Source organism: Carcharhinus amblyrhynchos, chromosome 17 (assembly GCF_965287045.1).
Source record: "Carcharhinus amblyrhynchos chromosome 17, sCarAmb.v2.hapA, whole genome shotgun sequence".
Classification (NCBI taxonomy): domain Eukaryota; kingdom Metazoa; phylum Chordata; class Chondrichthyes; order Carcharhiniformes; family Carcharhinidae; genus Carcharhinus; species Carcharhinus amblyrhynchos.
Window position 1 is genome coordinate 7,918,344 of NC_137340.1, and position 19,487 is coordinate 7,937,830.

Here is a 19,487-nt window from a genome sequence, read left to right on the forward strand (position 1 = left end):
GAGTATAGGCCCAGACTCTTCAAACGCTCCTCGTACGACAAACCCTCAATTCCTGGGATCGTTCTCGGGAACCTCCTCTGTACCCTCTCCAAGGACAGCACACCCTTCTATAGATATAGGGCCCCAAACTGCTAACAATACTCCAGGTGGGGTGTAACCACAGCCTTATACAGCCTCAGCAGCGCGTCCCTACACACGATTGTATTGTGATTACAAACCGCATCTGTAAGTAATAATTGCAGATTAGCCCAACTGATATTAGAGTATAGTTTCCTTATGACGTTGAGGCTAATGAGAATTTTGTAATACGTTAACAATCAGAAAAATAAACTGTTACTGAAATTGGAATGATGAAGTGCCGTTAACATTATTCACAATGGTTCCTTCGAGGCTGAAAGACAAGCAACGTGAAAACTGCAACAAGTACAAAAACTTGTTCAGGCTTATTAATACCTCGAGTAGCACGGAGGAGAAACTCTCCACTCGTCGTTCTATTTCCTCGAGGTGTAAAACTAATCGTTTATTGTTTCCGAGGCTGCGTCGTGAGACCAGACGACGCGGTGACGTTTTCAGCACTTGTCTGTCGACGGCTATTAAAGTGGGAGTTGCCCATCGGAGACTCTGTGCTGTATTCCCAGAGCCTTCAGAAAAATGCTTCCCCGGTACTCAACAGCCTCTCAGAGTACAACAGAAACTGGGAACTCGGCAAAGTGAAGCGTCAAGCTTACGTCCCGTCTCAGGACCACAGAACGAAACCTATGCTTGTGGTATTATTAACGATCAGCACTGTTCGGAAATTTGTTACGTTTGAGTTTACGAGGAACGTGCCCAAAATCAGCGGGGTCGGCCGATCGTGTCACTAGGTGTTTATTGGCCCTGGAGATGTTTATTTTCGCCTCTAATTGAATGGAAGTATCTACAGCACGTCTGTTCGTTTCTAATGAGTGCTGCAGAACGGGTTGGCTGCTGATGGTATTCTGAGGGGGACGTGGTGAGACTTTGCACAGATTCATATCACCGATTGCCTCCTCAGACGTTAAAAGGCTTTAAATTAATTGTATACATTCTTATTGTCAAATAATCCGTAATATAGCTCTGACAATCGTACTGAAGATTAATTATAGGTATCTATCCTTTAAAAAGTATTTTAAAACATAAGAACACAGGAACTAGGAGCAGGAGTAGGCCACTGGCCCCTCCAGCCTGCTCCACCATTCAATAAGATCATGGCTGATCTTTTTGTGGACTCAGTTCCACTTACCCGCCTCTCAAGCAAACAGAAAGCAAAGCAGAGTAGCCAGTGCTACATGACTGGGCTTTGAAACTGACCTCAAAAGTTTTTCAGCAGGCAAACAGAAGACTAGCAACGTGAACCCATTGTTCTCTGGAGCAGTGTACTGGTGGCTGATGAGTGTAAACTGCGAGTGTACTGTGTTTTTTTTTAAATTGCATTGCTGGGTCGTGGGTTTTTTTCCCTTTATTCTTTCCGTAGAGGGTCCTAGGCGCAAGGGCTGTCGGGAAGGGAGCGAGGGAGTATAAAAACAAGACCACAGTAGATAGCGGGCAGTGCCGGGAGCGGGCAGCGGAGTGAGGCGGGTGCTGAGTGAGTACTGCAAGGGCTTTGGCTCACAGGGCTTAGGCGAGGCAGGCTTAGGCAAGGTGAGTTACTGGTCACATTTTTCAAAGTGTATCCATAGGTCTGAGGGTGGTCAAATAAACGGCAGGGACAATGGGGAGACGTGTCAGCTGAGTAAGGTGCAATACGTGGAAGTTCCTGGAAACACAGCGTCTCCAGAGAGTCCGCATCTGCATCAAATGTCTGGAATTGCAGCGTTTGAGGGCCCGGGTTAGGCAACTGGAGTTGAGGCTGGAGGATTTATTTTTAGCGAGGGAAAATGAGGCGCTAACGAATAGGAACCAGATTCAAGAGGGGATCCCAGAGCCGAGGAGGGGAGATGGGTGGGTTACAGTTAGGAAGGGGAAAAAGAAGGCTACCCCAGGGGTAGCCTCTCAAGATAGCAGGGGTAAGGCACCGACTGAGGTGGAAAGGGCACGAGGGGAAGAGGAAAACGCCTCAGAGGGCAGGAAGGGGGCTGGATGTGAGATAGCGGTGGGGGACGGGAGGGTGAGAGGAATCGATCGGCGGTTCTGTGGGCAAAAGCGGGACGCCACGATGGTGGTCTGCCTCCCTGGAGCTGGGGTTCAGGATGTGTCAGAGAGGGAGGGTAGACAGAATCTTGAAGGGCCAAGGGACCCAGGCGGATGAAATTATACACGTAGGAGAGAAGGACGTAGGAAGGAAGAGTAGGGGCGAAATAATATGTACAAAGTTCAGGGAATTGGGAGCCAGGCTGAAGTGTAGGGCCTCCAGGGTGGCGATCTCTGGGCTGCTGCCAGTGCCCAGCAATAGCAGGGATAAGAATAATGAGATCCTGCAGCTGAATGCGTGGCTGAGGGATTGGTGCAGGACAGAGGATTTTAGTTTGGTTGACCATTGGGAAGCCTTTGCAAAGGAAGGGCACTTCTATAAGAGGGATAGGGAACACTTAAATGGGAAGGGGACACATCCTTTAGCTGGGAGGTTGGCTGGAGTGTTTAGGCAGGGTTTAAACTAGTATGGAGGGGGGTCGGGGAGGAGAGAGACAGCTCAGGCACTGGGAGTGAGTTGGAGGTCAGGGTAAGTCTCGTCGATACGAAAATCCCCCAGGAGGAGGAGTATCCGAGAGGGCCTGACGGTCTTAGGCGCATCTGTTTTAACGCGAGGAGTGTGACGGGAAAGTCATATGAACTTAGGGCCTTGATGTTTGCGACGAATTTAGATGTGGTGGCAGTGACAGAGACGTGGTTGAAGGAGAGGCAGGACTGGCAGCTAAATGTTCCAGGGTATAAGTGTTTTAGGCGGGATAGGGGAGGGTTGAAAAGAGGAGGGGGAGCGGTGCTCTTAGTTAGCGAGCAGATCGCAGCGGTGCAGAGCGAGGATAACACGGAGGGGTTGGAAATTGAATCTCTGTGGGTGGAGTTGAGGAATAGGAAGGGGGCCATTACTACGCTAGGAGCGTACTATAGGCTGCCCGATAGCCCGCGGGCAGTGGAAGAGGGCATACGTAGGGACATTTTGGATAAGTCTAGGAAGAATAGGGTTGTTGTAGTGGGAGATTTTAATCTCCCTGGGGTGGATTGGAAGGTGCCTAGAGCTGGGGGGTCCGATGGGGAGGAACTCGTAAGGTGTGTATCGGAAGGATCCTTGCGACGGTACGTAGATAGCCCGACTAGACGGGGGGCGATACTGGGTTTAGTTCTGGGAAATGAGCCGGGTCGGGTGGTCGAGGTTGCGGTAGGCGAACGTGTGGCTAATAGTGACCGCAACTCCGTCTACTTTAGGATCCGAATGGAAAAAGACGACAGCTGTCCTAAATTGGGGGAAGGCTAGATACAGCCGGATTAGGCAGGAGCTTAGGGATACAGACTGGGATAGGCTGTTGGAAGGCAAGACCGCGTTAGGCACGTGGGAGTCTTTCAAGGGAAAACTGCAAAGGGTGCAGGAAAGGCACGTGCCGGTTAGGAGAAAGGATGGGAAAGGTAGGATTAGGGAACCGTGGATTACTAGAGATACAGAAGACCTGGTTAGGAAGAAACGAGAGGCGTACGTCAGGTCTAAGCAGCTGGGAACGGAGAGAGCGTTGGAGAAATACAGAGAGTAGGAGGGATCTCGAACGGGGAGTCAGGAGAGCAAAGAGGGGGCGTGAGATGGCGTTGGCAGGTAGGGTTCAGGAGAATCCAAGGGCGTTTTACTCCTATCTTAAGAACAAAAGGGTGGCTCGGGGTAAAATCGGTCCTCTCGGGGACAGACGTGGGGAATCGTGCTTCGAGGCAGAGGGAACGGGGGAGATCCTGAATGAATACTTTGCGTCGGTATTCACGAAGGAGAGGGGCTTCACGTCTGGTACGGTCATCGAGGGAGCGGTAGACCGATTGAAAGATCTATCGATTACGAGGGAAGAAGCGTTAGGGCTTTCGGATGGCATTAAAACCGATAAATCTCCGGGGCCCGATTGCATTTCTCCTAGGCTGCTTAGAGAGGCGAGGGATGAGATTGCTGGGCCTCTGACGCGAATCTTTGTCTCTTCTTTGGACACAGGTGAGGTCCCAGAGGACCGGAGGATAGCGAACGTGGTACCGTCGTTTAAAAAGGGTAGGAGGGATAGCCCGGGTAACTATAGGCCGGTGAGCTTAACGTCAGTGGTAGGTAAGTCGACGGAGAGGATTCTTAGGGATAGGACGTACGCGCACTTGGAGCGTTGCGATCTGATTGAGGATACGCAGCGTGGCTTTGTCGAGGGGAAGTCTTCCCTTACGAATCTGGTAGAATTCTTTGAGGAGGTGACAAAAACGGTCGACGAAGGACGAGCCGTCCGTGTCGTCTGTATGGATTTCAGTAAGGCGTTTGACAAAGTCTGTCACGGTAGGTTGGTACAGAAGATTAAAGCTCATGGGATATGTGGTCAGGTATCTAGACGTGTAGAGAACTGGCTTGCAAAGAGGAGTCAGTAGTAGCGGAGGGGTCTTTTTCTAGCTGGAAGTCTGTCACTAGTGGTGTGCCGCAGGGCTCGGTACTGGGACCTCTTCTCTTTGTAGTGTATGTAAATGATTTGGAAGAGGGAGTAGTAGGTGGTGTGATCGGCAAATTTGCTGATGACACCAAGATGGCTGGATCGGCGAGCAGTGTCTGGCGATACAGCGGGATATCGATAGGCTGGTCGATTGGGCAGATACGTGGCAAATGGAGTTTAATCCGGATAAACGTGAGGTGATGCGTTTTGGCCAGAATAACGTAGGGGGAAGTTATACGATAAAGGGTAAGCCCGTAAGGAGTATAGAATCGCAGCGAGACCGGGGGGTGCGAGTGCACAAGTCTTTGAAGGTGGCACTGCAAGTGGAGAGTGTGGTGAAGAAAGCCTATGGTACGTTAGCCTTTATAGGAAGGGGTATAGAATATAAGAGCTGGAGTCTAATGTTGCGGTCGTACAGAACGTCGGTCAGGCCGCATTTGGAGTACTGCGTCCGGTTCTGGTCGCCTTACTACCGGAAGGACGTGAGAGTCTGGAGAGAGTGCAGAGGTGGTTTACCAGGATGTTGCCTGGTACGGAAGGACTGGGGTATGACGAAACATTGAAGAAATTTGGGCTCTTTTCCCTTGAAAGACGCCGACTGAGGGGGGATCTAATGGAGGTATATAAGATTGTGAAGAGTATAGATAGAGTAAACAGAGGTCAGCTATTTCCTATGATAGAGACACGTAGGACAAGGGGCCACGGACTTAAGGTGACGGGGGAGAGGTACGACACAGATATTAGAGGGAGGTTTTTCACACAGAGGGTAGTGGGGGTATGGAATGCTCCGCCAAGTAAGGTGGTGGAGGCAAACACGCTAGAGTCCTTTAAGAGTAACTCAGACAGGCACGTGACTGAGTTGGAGATGGGTGGATATAGGAGATTGCTTTAAATAAGGGTCATTAGCATTGGGGCGTTCCCGGTAATGTAAATGGGTATGGTACGATAATAATGTTTTTTCTCTTTCCGTTCGCAGGTTTTAAGTCGATCCGCCTCGTGTCCAACGAGGGGCATCCACGCGATGGGTCGCACTGGGGCTGCTCTCGGTTGTTCGAGATCGGCCTAGTGCTTCACGTCGTTAGCGTCTGCCTAAACTGGACCAGATACCGGGCAAGACGACAGCTCGGTGACTGTCGCCGATTGCTGCGCAGACGTGTGGATTTGGGACGGCGTCTGTGGGAGATTGCGCGTTCTCCCCGTGCTTGCATGGGTTTTCTCCGGGTGCTCCGGTTTCCTCCCGCACCCCAAAGATGTGGCGTTAGGCTGATTGGCAGGAATCAATTGTCCCTAAATCGGTTTCCCGCAATCCGGATGGCCATAAAACGTTACACAGCCTGAGGGCCTCCAGCGCATCCCAACCCCCAAGCTTCCTTGAATACCCCTCTCGCCCACATCATGGGCAGCGGCTGACTTCCCCTTGTGCACCCTGGAGGTAATTGCTCAGCGGTACTTACCTCCTTGCTCTCCCTCACGATCCGTGGCGCCTGGTCCCCACTTTAAAGGGCTTGTAGTGAAATACATCTGTGTGCCTTTCTGCTTGGTGAGGTGGGAGAAACATTCCAGGCTCCAGGAGGGTAGAGGATCGCATTGTCAGTCTCGTAAGTATTCTTAAAACTTAAGTCAATTTCACTTAAATCAACTTAAAGTTAAAGTTAAGTTATTAGTCACAAGTATGCTTCCATTAATACTGCAATGACGTTACTGTGAAAATCCCCTAGTCGCCACATTCCAGCACCTGTTCAGGTACACTAAGGGAGGACTTAGCGAGGCCAATTCGCCTAACCAGCACATCTTTGAACTGCGGAGGAAACCAGAGCACCCGGAGAAAACCCACGCTGACACAAGGAGAACATGCAAACTCGACACGGTGACCCAAGCCTGGAATCGAACCACTGTCATCCTATTCTCGTCCTTTCTGAGTACAATCCAGTTTACGCCATTGGAAAAGAACCAGGAAGGTCACGAACTGATTCGTGCCCGGTGCAAATTCCAATTTTGGGCTCACGTGGAATTTTTCCTACTTGGCGGGATTTACGCCAGGAGCAACATGGCTAGAAAACCGCTCTCGAGATATATCTTAAGGAGGTGTGCTATCCGAAAGCAAGAACAAGAGAAAAATGAAAGATCAAAAACTCTTGTAAGCTTGGCAGACAATCCTATGCTGTTTATCTGGGTTTAGTCTCTGCTCCTTCATCACATTCTCAGACGATTTGCTACTCCTGATCTATACCTCCGTCCTGATTTACCGGCCTTTTTGCATTACTACTCCAGCTGCTTCCGTCTTGGGTAGGCTCCTGAGATTGGCAGTGGCAGACTACTTTCGATCAGTTTTTTCCTGTGTGTAATTCTGAGCTACAAATGGACTGTGTCTGTGCAGCCTTCTCCACCCATTCATACCTGAGAGTCTGCGACTGAACCAGCAATCCTTAAAAGGGACCATTGGACAAAGCTATCCAGGAACTGCTAAAAAATTTTGATGAAGCGAGCAGGAGCTTTCTGATTAAAACCTACTACGTGTTTTTTCCAAAAAAAGCCTTACTTTCATTTGACTTCTAACATAATAGTACGAGCTTAAAAATTATTCTGAAAATTGAGGTAGGCGGGAGGGAAAAAAAACAGCTGTCATGTACATCTTTACACATAGCAGGAGGTAATCCTGTGGGACCAATCTGACAACGTCAGGGCAAAGAAGAAATGTATCGCAAACCCAATTACATTTCTAATACGTGAGGGTTATCTGAATTATGAAGAATGTCACACATAATCTGCAAGTTAACTCACTCCCAAATAGCACATTATTAGTTTTTTTAAGGAGAGAATAGGAATAAAGGAAACAAAATCAAACAGTAGACAAGTTCACATCGACTCACTGTGGGATAAGGAACACCGTCAATATTAGACCATTTTTGTTCTCAGTGGAGTTGCGTAACTTTCGCAGCTCAGTAAGCAAACTCAGTGTTATCAATCGCCGTGTCAAAAAATCCAATGTTTAAAACAATGGTCCAGGCTTCCTTTAGGCTGCAGCTAAAGATATACTGCAATATTAGTTATCCAAATGTTTAAGTCAGACTCGAAAAAACCGTGACAAACCTGTTTTAGGTGGAAGTTCCATCTCCAACAGATCCTGTTGAAAACCAGCGAGAAAACCCCTTTACTGTACTCGCTGTGAACTCGAGGGCACGACGGGAGTGTGCCACTGCGTGCGTAAATTTTCAGGGTCGTGGTATATGACACTTTTAATTGGGTTTTCAACAACATCCACTGCCTGGTAAACGCAACGAGAACCTTAATCGTTGTTAAACTCGAGACGGAACAAATCCACGCCAAGTACCTGCCTCGCTTCCACGTTAAACACTTTCACCCTTTCCCTCGTTTAAAAGGCAGTAGCGTTCATTTAAACTCAATCATATTGTTATATAGGAGACGATGATTTATTTGGTTCTATTTGAAAACCTTTGACAGATATTGCAGGCCCCAAAATTCACCTCTGGTAGGGTGCACAGAAGCACTTAAGTTTTAAAACAGAAGTCAAAGATTCAACTCTAAGTTCATTTCAGAAATAATGACATTTTTCCATTGTTCGTTCACAAGTAACAGCTTATACTGAGTCAATCAAAAAGGAGGGAAAAGAACAGCATGTGTTGAAGTAAGCACAGTGTAACATTAAGGGAAAAGAGTGTGCAAAATCCATATCAAACAGATACTTCTGGATTTCGCACTACAGTGACAACGGTAAATTGGAACATCCTAAAGAACTCAAATCAGGTGTTCGTCATTTGCAGGTGTTCTTATGTTCAAAATGGTCACGATATGGAGAATAAATTAGATAAATATTCCACAATTTGCTACAGCCCTGCAACGTTCTTTCTTTTTCATCTTCACCTGGGACAATGAATAATTCTGGAGCCTGTCAGCAGTATTCACTATTTGCTGAGTTTCCTAATTCAGGATCCTTTGCCATCAGGACAGGAACATCCTGATCCCGGAGCTGATAGATCCCTGACAAATTAGGGGGGATTAAAATTTTACAACCCCCTGCCTAGGACACCCTCTCTGTGTGCTGTATCTGCTAACGTACAAAGTGCTGGGAAGCGGATAGCTCATCAATGATGGACTGACGGAGGCTGCAAGTCACACAGTAAGAACCCAGCTGCATTACTAGAGGAACCTCGGCCTTTGTCCTTATCCCGACAGATGGGAGATTCCTGTCGCTCTTGTGGATGAAGGTTGCAGGCTGGACAAACAAACCAGCCCGGGCACTGTGGCTAAGGAGACCATTCGTGTGGGGCAAATAAAAAAATGTGACAGTGGCAGGGGCCGGTATAGTCAAGGGGACAGACTCTAATCTCTGCAGCCATGACCGGGGATTGAGTTGCCTGCCTGGTGTTTTGGATAAGAAACACAAACCTTGCATGAAACAGCATCTTTAATGTATAAATTGTCTCTCAGCATTTTACAGGAGACCACATCAGGCAATATTAGGGAAGGTGGTCAAAAGATTGCTCAAAGGAGGTGTGTTATAAAAGAATGATGTGAGGTGGAAAGATGGAGAATTCTGGAGCTGAAAGCATGCCTGCCAATGGTGGGGAAATTAAAAGTGGAATACCCAAGAGGCCAGAATTAGAGAAAGACATATTTCTCAGAAGATGGTGGGACTGGAGGACAATAGAAAGAACTGACTGTGAAAGGATTTGAAAAAAGGACAATAACTTTAGGCAGTCTTAGTCACGGTGCAGATATATAGTTAGCAACTCACCTCGTGGTCAAATACGACACCAGAACGGTGAAGAGTCCGGTTCGGCCTCAGATAGTCGCCGAGACGTGACGGCACAGTGGTCGGCACCGCTGCCTCACAGCGCCAGGATCCCAGGTTTGATTCCCGGCTCGGTTCGTTTTGTTTCTGGAGTTTGCGCATTCTCCCCGTGTCTGCACGGGTTTCCTACGGGTGCTCTGCTTTCCTCCCACGCTCCAAACACGTGCGGATTATATTCATTGGCCGTGCTAAATTAACCCTAATGGCAGGCGGATTAGCAGGGTAAATATGTGAAGTAAGGGGAATAGGGCCTGGGTGGGATTGAGGTCAGTGCATTCTCAATGGGCCAAATGGTCTCCTTCTGCATTGTAGGGATTCCATTCTGATTCAAGGATTGGGATACAGTCAGTAGCTAGAGAATAGAGTTTGTAGTTGGACCGAGGACAATGTTGTCGATCTTACTAATATTTAGTTGAAGAAAATTTCTCTTCATCCTGTACGTGGGAATTGGGCAGAATCCATTTTAACAGGCTGGACCGGTATGCTAATAAATCAGATGACTAGAGTGGCAGAGCTTTAAATTAATAGGAAGGAAGGAGAGTTTGGGTAACAGTAAATGTATATGTCTGAAGAGGAAAGACAAGACGTTGGACCAAACGAGCGACCGGTGAAAATAAGCAGGGTGGATCCAGAAGGGACAATGAGTTTAAAGAAGATAATAATTAGTAACTAAGGCAACATCACAGAAAGGAGAATAACGTTGCAATTTAAGGCACGTATGTAAACATCCAAAGCATTTGCAACAAAGTCGAAAGAAATGGGTTACGTACAGCGCCGTTATAGGGAACGTGGTTGAAGAGTGACTAAGGTCGGAAACTAAATATTCCACGATACAAGTAAACGTGGGCCCGTTACAGCAAAAGACAGGTGAAATTAGAATGGGAAACGAGGAAACAAATGAGACGTGACGGAAACGTGGAGCGTTTCCCACCGTGGAGGTCGGCGGGGAAACACGCCGGATCTTCCGGCCCTGACCTCGTTAATTAGGCACCCGGCCGTTCCGTGCCGTATTCGGCGACGGGACAGATCCGGCGTCGACGTAGATTTACGAAAGGGAAATTGTTCCCGACAAATCTGTTGCTTTTTGGAGGATGCAACCGATACGATTGCGTCTTACGTTAACGGATGTATAAATCCTCTTAAAAAGGTCTATTCAGACAAAAGATGTATTTTTAAAAAGATTCGACAAGATGTCACAGAGATTATTACACAAAATTAGGACTCATGGGATTAGTGATATTATACAAACTTGGATTGGTTAATGGAACAAAACAGAGAGTAGGAATAAACAGGACATCTTAGGGTCGATTATCTAAAGTAATAACTTAGATTCGTGCGACGTATCAAAGTTTGCTGACGATTCCAGAGTAAGACGGGTAGGTGAGTGACGAGGACGACACAAAGAGGCTACAGAAGGATACGGACGGAGGGCAGAGTGGGCGAGATTACGGCAGGCGGAATACAAAATGGCCAAACGTGAAGTTACCCACTTTGGTAAAAGAAATAAAAAGTAGAATTTTTTGGAACGGTGACAGACTGGGAAACGTTTGTGTTCAGAGGGACCTGGATTTTCTTGCGCACGATTCACAGAAAGTTAAAATCAAGGTTAACGGCAAGTGATTACGAAGACACAAATAAAAACAGAAAACGCTGGATAAACTCAGCAGGTCTGGCAGCATTTATCGAGAGAGAAACACGGTTTACGTTGAGTCCGTACGACCCTTATACAGAATTGAACCCATCGTATTTTGCTTTTAATCGAAAAGCAAATGGTACGTCGAGTGCTAATTACAACGGGATTGGAGTACGAGTAAATGAATCTTAATGTAATCATGTCGGGTGTCAGTGAGACCACACTGAGTTTACTGTATATACCTTTGGTCTACTTACTAAGGAAGAACATTCTTGCCCGAGAAAGAAAGCAACAAAGATTCACTGAATTGGTTCTTGGCGTGAAACGAATGTCCTTTAAGGAGTGACCGAGTAGATTATGTCTGTACTTCTGAGTTTGTAAAGAAACTATCTAAATTAAACATATGGGGATGATCATCCCAAAAAAATCCTGATATCCCTTTATGTCATTGGTATTTAGAAATCTGTCAATCTCTACTCTCAACTTTTCTTTCTAAAACTCTGAAAACCAGAGTGTAGGTGCAAACCATCTGTGATCCTCACTGGCAAGGACCTCCGCTGGCAAGGTCGAAAGCGAAGTGACCTGGGCTATTATGTCCAAGCTCGCTAACGAAATTAAAATAAGTTTATAAATATTTAAATCAGCTTCACGTTCTGCCTCTTACTCAAATTTTCTGCCCTAGTACCCTACTCGACTAGCGCGACGGGCAGAAAGTCGCACCCGTAAAGCTTTTTTGCAGATTGACGTGATAGAAGCTGGGAAAATGTTTCCCCTGATGAGGGAATCTAGATCAAAAGGTTAAAGTCTGAGAATAATAGCCACCGTCTAGGATGGAGACATTCCTTCACCCAAAGCATTGTAAATATTCAGAGTTCGCTGCCCTGAGAGCTGTGAATGCCCAGTTGTTGAGTATATTGGAGTCTGAAGCTGATACATTTTTCAATACTGAGGCTATTTGGGATACGCGGATGGTGCGGGAAAGTGGAGTCGCAGTGAAGATTATGATCTTATTGAATAGCAGAGAAGGTTCAAAGGACAAAGTGTCCCACTCCAGCTCCTAGTTTTTACATTCTTAATGATTTTCCTTACTCCAGCTGTATCTTTATCTTTCATCCATGGAAAATAATCATCCAGATAATGTCACTTCAAGGGGTCAACTCCACCGATCTCATTATACACTAAACCAAAGCCGGTTCTTAGTTCATTTTGTTAGAAAGTCTGCGAGGCAAGTTATAGTTACTTAGTAAACTCGAAGGTCTACATGTTTCAAAGCTGGGAGATTGGTTTGAGAATACTTTTTGTTGGAAGAACCACAACCACAGCTACCGTGAAAACGAACTGAGGATTGGTATTAATGCAACACGGGGGAGCCAAAGGTCTCGGGTGAGATTCTCTGGCCTCCAAATCGTGTGCTTCTCGGCGGCGAAAGGTGACGTGCTGTTCGCCAGCAGTGGATTTTCAGATCCTCCTCCTGTCGATGGGATTTCCCATTTATGTCACCCCACGCCGCCACGAAACCCACGTGCAGGGGTGCGCTACCAGCAGGACCGGAGAATTCTATCGGTGTGAATGGCCGGAGAATTCCAGCCCGCGTGTCGCAAAACTTTGGTGTTACTGTTCCGTTTGCCGTAACCGATGAGATATTAATCTAGGGAAGGATAAAGCAATAGAAATAATTTTATTTTTGCAAGAATGTTATCGGAGCCCAGAAAGAGCGAGAATGATTTTTGTCCGAATAGGCCTTTTTAAGAGGATTTGGACAGATTAAGCGAGTGAGCAAGAACACGGCAAGTGGAATATAATGTGGAAAAATGTGAGGTTATCCACTTTGGTAGGAGGAACAGATATATAGAGTATTTCTTAAATGGAAGCCATTAGAAGGCGTAGATGTACAAAAGGGCCTGGGTGCTCTCATCAATAAGTCGTTAAAAGCTAACGTGCAAAGTGCAACTGGCAGTTTCAGAAGGCTAATGGTATGTTAGCCTTCAGTGTAAGATGGTTTGAGCACAGGAGTAGTGAAGTCTTGCTTCAGTTCGAGAACTGTGTGCAGTTTTGGTCCTTTTAACGTAGGAAGGATATAATTGCCATAGAAGGAGTATACTGAAGGTTTACCAGATTTGTCCAGGGACGGCAGGACTGTTCTACGAACAGAGACGAAGAAACTGGGCTTGTACTCTACAGTTTTGAAGAACAAGAGGTGATTTCATTGAAATCTCCAAAATACTTAACGATAGAGTAGATGCAGGTAAGACACTTCCTCTGTTTGGAGAGTCTAGAACTAGAGGACACAATTTCTAAATAAAGGGAAAGCCACTTTGGACTAACGTAAGAAGAAATATTTTACTCAGGATTGTGAAACTTCTCCTCAGAGGGCTGTGCAAACTCAGTCAGTGGGTATGTTTAAAGTAGAGATTGACAGATTTATAGATGCCAATGACACGAAAGGATACAGGGATAGTGTGGGTAAAAGGCATTGAAGCGGACGATCGGCCACGATCGTATTTAATATCAGACAAGGCTCAATCGGCTGAAGGGCCTACTCCCGCTCCTACGTTTTTACGCTTAAGAAGTTCATTCAAATATAATTTTACCTGCAGTGCAGAATTCCACAACTTCACTCCAGTCAGAAACCGTATAATCTCCATCGCCTTGCTTTGATGCAGTCTGAACAGCCACAGTGTACTCTGTTCTGGGACTCAAGAACCAATGGCCGCGGACTGTCATTGGCAGAGGAACTGCTTTTGCCACCAATTTAGTAGGAACGTCCTGCAGAAGAAACGGAACTCTGATCTCTCAAATGGATAAAGCAATGAAATTGCAAGTGATACGGTGTTTATCATCAAAGCTAATATTTTCTCTGAGACACTGAGGTTACAAAAAATTTAAGTTCAAAAGAAGGTACAGATTGTCGGAAGCCTCTTTAACCGCAGAAAACGTGTCGCAAAATAGATCACAAACCCGGAGTCGTCGAGCAGACGTGGGGAAGTAAGAGGGCAATGTCACAATTGAGGTTTCATCCCGTTATTCTATTTGTTTCGGTTTGTTATCTTGCATTATTAAATCAGGAATCCCGACAAGAAGTTCTCACAAGTCCTTGTACTTAGTGTCAAATGAGTTCCACTCTACAGGCAACTGTTCCAAACTCAATTCCTCATACTTCAGTGATGCCAGCACTTTACAGCATGTACTGTTATTCTATCTTTCCAAGGAACATCTCAAAGATTGTCACTTCACGGGAAAAAGTGAGTCAGAAAAATTGCATTAGGTGGCACACAGCGAGCAGGAGTAACATCGGTAGCGTAACAAAGAAGTCGCTGCCAGTTGAAGTCTGGTGAATCTTGGCCTGGGAACTTAGAACTGTACTGCTGCATATTATCGTTCCAGTGAGAATCTGATTTGGCAATAACAATGCAAAAAATTTGATACGCAATTATAGAATAGCATAGGGGACAGCCTTTTGGCCTGTCACGTCTGTGTTGACTTACTGCGAGAACAATTTAGCTAGTCTCTTCCCGCCTTCTTTTTCTATAACCCCTGTGATCTTTTTTTTCCCTTTCAGCTGGTTATTCAATTCCCTTTTAAACCGCAAATAAATCTGCCGCCCCATCCTTTCAGGCAGTGCGTTCCAGACCCTAAGCTTTCATTCCACACAAAAGCGTGCCCTTATGTCTCCTTTGCTTTTTTGAAAATCCATTACTTTAAATCTGTGTCTTCTGGTTCTGAACCCTTCTACCAAAGGGAACAATTTCTGTCTTAACTATTCTGTTCTATCAATCTCAATCTACCCTTTGGGATTTTATTATTAAATCTGATTTGAATCTTATGTCAATATACTCTTCTCTAAGAAAGGCCAGTTTCGGTAATGTATCCATTAATTGAGATCCCTCATCCCTGGAACCAAGGGCTTGAAAAACAGAGGCATAAGGGTACAAAAGCAAGGAAGTAATGGTGAAAAGTTCACCTGCAGCCACAACTGGAGAATTGTATCCAATTCTGGCACCGCTAGTTGAGGAGGATGCAAAGGTATTGGAATGGGTGATAGAAAAGGTTAACAAGAATGGTTGCAGGGATAATAGACTTTAGTTACGATAGTAAATTGGTGAAACTGGGGCTACTTGCTTCAGGTTGAAGGGAGGGTTGAAAGAGGTTTGATAGAAGTCTGCAAAATCACACAGAGTCTGGACAAAGTTGATAAGGAGAAGGGTTCACCCCGTTGGCAGAAGGGTTGAGAGTCAGAGGACAACGATTTAAGGTGGCTGGCAAAGGAACCCGAGGCAACGTGAGGAAAAACATTTCTCTTTACGCACAGCGAGTGGTAAGAATCTGAAACGCACTGTCTTAGAGTGTGGTGGAGGTAGATCCAACTGTGGGTTTTACGCCCTTTAGAACTGCTGCCTTTAATTTATATTGCCTCGCCTTCTTCTTTCTATCAAAATGTATCACTTCACGCTTCTCTGCAATAAATTGCATCTGCCACGTGTCCACTCTTTCCGACAGTCTGGCTACGCTCTCTTGAAGTCTATCATTATCCTCCTCGCAGCTCACAATACTTCCAAGTTTTGTGCTGTCTGCAAATTTTAGAATTGTGCCCAAGTCTGTATCATTAATATAGATCTAGGAAAGCAGTGGTCACAGTACAGACCCCTGGGGAACATTATTGTATATATTCCTCCATTTCGGTAAACAACGTTCACCGATATTTTGTCTTCAGTCGCTCGGCTGCCACTATCCCTTTTATTTCAAGCATTTTAACTTTTCTGACAAACCTGTTACGTGGCAACTTTATGCCTTTTGGAAGTCCGTGAACACGTCAACCATATTACCTGCAATCTTTACTTCATCGAAGAACATAATCGATTCAGCTAAACGTAATTTGCCTCTCGTAAATCTTTTTTATATTCGTTCACGGGACGTGAGCTTCATTGCCTAGGTCAGCGTTTATTGTGCATCCCTAATTGTCCTTGTAAAGGTAGTGATGAGCTGCCTTCTTGAATCGTAGCAGTCAATGTGGTGTAGTACGTCCGCCGTGCTATTAGGGAGTTCCAGGATTTGACCTAGCGACACTGAAGAATTATACCTCCAGGATGGCACGTGGCTAGGAGAGGCACTTGCAGGTGCTGGTGTTCCTATGTGCTGGATTTCCTTAGTTCATCCACACTTGTCCACGTGACTGTTAATTTGGTCCCAGATTATTGTATCTTAAAAGCTTTCAACTGGCTCGTAGTCGCTGGTTTATTCTTATGCCCTTTTTTAACAGGAGTGCAACGTTAGCCATCCCCAGCACTCTGAAACCAAATTTGTGTCTAAGAAGCATTGGAAAACCGTGACCAGTACTTTGGCAATTTCCACCCTTACTTCCTTCAGCGTTCTTGGATACATTCCATCCAGTCCTGGTTACTTATTAACTTTAAGTACAGACCTGATTTTATTGATTTTATTAATATTTACTCATTCAGTGAGTCAACTACCTCCAATTCCATTATGGTTTTGACAGCGACTTCTTCCTTGGTAAACGCAAATGCAAAGTTCTAGTATGTTCTCTGCTTACAAGTGTATCTTTTCATTCTGGTCACAGTTCGGTCTTACTCTTCCTCTTATTGCCCTTTATTATGTACAGAAAAGCTTTTAGACTGATAGAAAAGTTTATAATTCCCCTTTCTGTTACCTGCCAGTCTCTTCTCTACTATCTCTTTGCTCCTTTTCTTCATTTATCACTTCCCCTTCAATCTTACCATATTCAGTCTGCTTCTCGCTCTTAACCTACCATCTGCACCCTTTATCTGCTTCATCTTATTCTGTCTTTTTTGTCATCCAGTTAGATCTAGCTTTGGTTATCTGACTCCCCTTGCAGCAATGCACCGCAGGTGTGCCAAGCCATCTCTTCTTTAAAGGCAGCCTATTGTTCAATTACAGTTTTGCCTGCATGTTTTAGATTCCGATAGACCCAGGTAGATCCAGTCCCAATGCACTGAAATTGGCCGTAGAATTTTACTCAGGAATAGTCTTTTCTTTCTCGAAAGCTAATCTAAACCTTACGATACACGGATCGCCGTTCGGTACGTTTTCTCCTGACTCTCGGCCCACCTCGTTCCCCAGAACGAGATATAGCGAAGCCTCCTTGCTCACTGGGTTAGAAACGTGCTATTCAAGAAAGTTCGGCTTGACGCACTTCAGAAACTCCTCCACCTCTTAGTCCTTTACGCTATTTCTGTCCCGGTCTGTATAAATATGATTGAAATCTCCGTGCTACGGGAGTCTTATTATCCTGTCCACCAGAAATGGGTCGCACGTGAAATGTGCGGCGTTCCAGCAAAACAAAACACCTATCCGTTTTCCGTTATTGCTGACCAATTTATGCCAATAGAGTGAGCGACTGAGAGCAGAAATTACACAAAGTCCCAGATGTTCTGCTAATAACTGTGCCGAAGCACTGACTCGAGTAATGCATTTATTATATTCATCAGTAACTGTAATTACCTCTTGACACAGCAATCACAGCCTTTCAGGTTGCTTGTTAAAAAAAATTTTGTGACTTTTTAAATCTTGTTTTAAAATAGCCGATGAGACAATTAAACAAAAAAGTCACAAAGAAACGTAACCGTTTGGTTTCCAGCTCCCAAAAACATTTCCTATCATTTGTTGTCTGTTTCATCAAAAACGTAACGTAACAATAGGCAGAGCCTTTGATCTCTGTCCGCAATAATACCAAACACATAAAAACAGCACGCTTGTAATGCTGCTGCACTGCGATCACAGCATTTCGTTCCCCGACAATACTCGTTCGTATTCAGTATTTTAGAAGTCTTTCCTTTGGCTAACATCAAGCGTAGTATCGACGTGCTGTACTCGGTTGTAGTCATTAGGTTACATTTCGGCTTCGTTTGAAGCAATTTTTTAAAGCGGCGTTTCGGCCTTTTGGCTACGACGCAAATCTGATCAAGTCTCGGAGGAGGAACTGTACCGACTCCAAATCGGCTTGGATCGTGTAGATCAAGCCCGAGACAGGAAGCGAGAGCCCTCGTCAGCTTGGATCAGGAATGTCTCAACTCGTTGAGACTCTGAATTGGATTTGATTGAATTGGATTAAAGATTTTTTAAAAATTTTAGAAGTCTTTCCTATAGCACACACTTCCCAATGCATTACTTGCTTTCAGCGTCATGCTTAAAAACCTACTTATTACGTTTACCTCTAGTTGAGCTCTTCATTGCTTCCTACTCTGTTTTACTGACCTAAGTGCTAATTCTGTTTCCTGATCCACCCTCTTCAGTATCTTTGGGTAACTGACAGTGGTTGGTATTTGCCTTAAAGCTGTTTATACTCTGCCGTTCCAATCGACAGAGAGAAAGCTACATCCGATGCCAGGAGAAAACTAAGTTGCGTGACCCAGAATATACGATACGTGTCTTTATTTAGAGAGTAATAAGGGGAGGTTTGTCTAATCTAGGTAGCAAGCGGTACAAACGTTTTTCACAGGACGGCATTCCTAAGCGAGAATTCTTCAGAAGAATTCTGTATTTTTTCATAAATTAAAGTTAAGAAGAACACTTCCAAAATCATTTAATCATTGAAACTAGACACAGGCATGTTTGAAACTGAGTACTTACACAGGACTTGCATTGCAAACGTTCCACTGAGTTCTCTCCAAGATAATGAGTAATCCCGGTTCATCTAAAATGTTTTGAAAGCAGATTTTTGCTGCACACTGGCCTTCAGGGAGCTTTCCCCACTTTAGTACAAATATGACCTAACTTCATATTATTCTATTACGATCTCCATGGGAAAACCGTAAACTAAAATATCCAAACTTACCAAATGGCCCCAAAACAAATAAATTACCGACAAAATTTCACTTTTAGTAACTTATACTTGAACAAAAATCAGAATTCACGTTAATTAAACATGAATTAACAGGCAAATGATACTGCAAATAAAAAAGTACATCTATTTTTAAGTAGTCGTACGACACTGCTTCGGTCTCTGCGCAAACGTGGCAGTTCCAAAGTTCTCTAACTCAGCCTCTGGTACTTTAAATCTCTTATTTATCCGCTCGATCCATTCAGTCCTGGAGTCGTCATCACCGGCAGCTGTATTCCATCTAAGGTCCCCAGATACAGTTAATACCCACGAGGCACACGTCTATGAAACTTCTCTCGCTCGGATCGCGTCACGTCAGTCCAAACGGAGTCGCTTTCCAGGGTTCCTTTTCAATCGACCGAGCAACGATGCGCGGTTCGTGATCTGGGTCTCTGATACAAACTCTCAACTCGCTCCAACGTCTGAGCCACTTGCATCGTATTTAGGATTCTGTCCTTTTTAGCTCTCTCGTACGTCATATTACTTTTCTTCTCGCTGCCGAATCAAAAATTGCCCTTTTGATAGAGAGCTTTGCTGGCTTCTCGTAAACAAATTCTGTGTTCCTTTTTCTGTTTG

General features: G+C 45.2%; 1 protein-coding gene across 4 annotated transcripts in view; it reads right to left on the reverse strand.

Moving 5' to 3' along the window:
• phyhiplb (phytanoyl-CoA 2-hydroxylase interacting protein-like b) overlaps positions 1-19,487 on the reverse strand; it is an 84,616-nt gene that overhangs the window by 9,492 nt on the left and 55,637 nt on the right. For all 4 annotated transcript variants that reach the window (XM_080205450.1, XM_080205449.1, XM_080205451.1 and 1 more), the window contains one exon: positions 13,648-13,822. In XM_080205450.1, the coding sequence (XP_080061576.1) occupies positions 13,648-13,822 (175 nt within the window). The remainder of the gene's footprint in view (positions 1-13,647; positions 13,823-19,487) is intronic.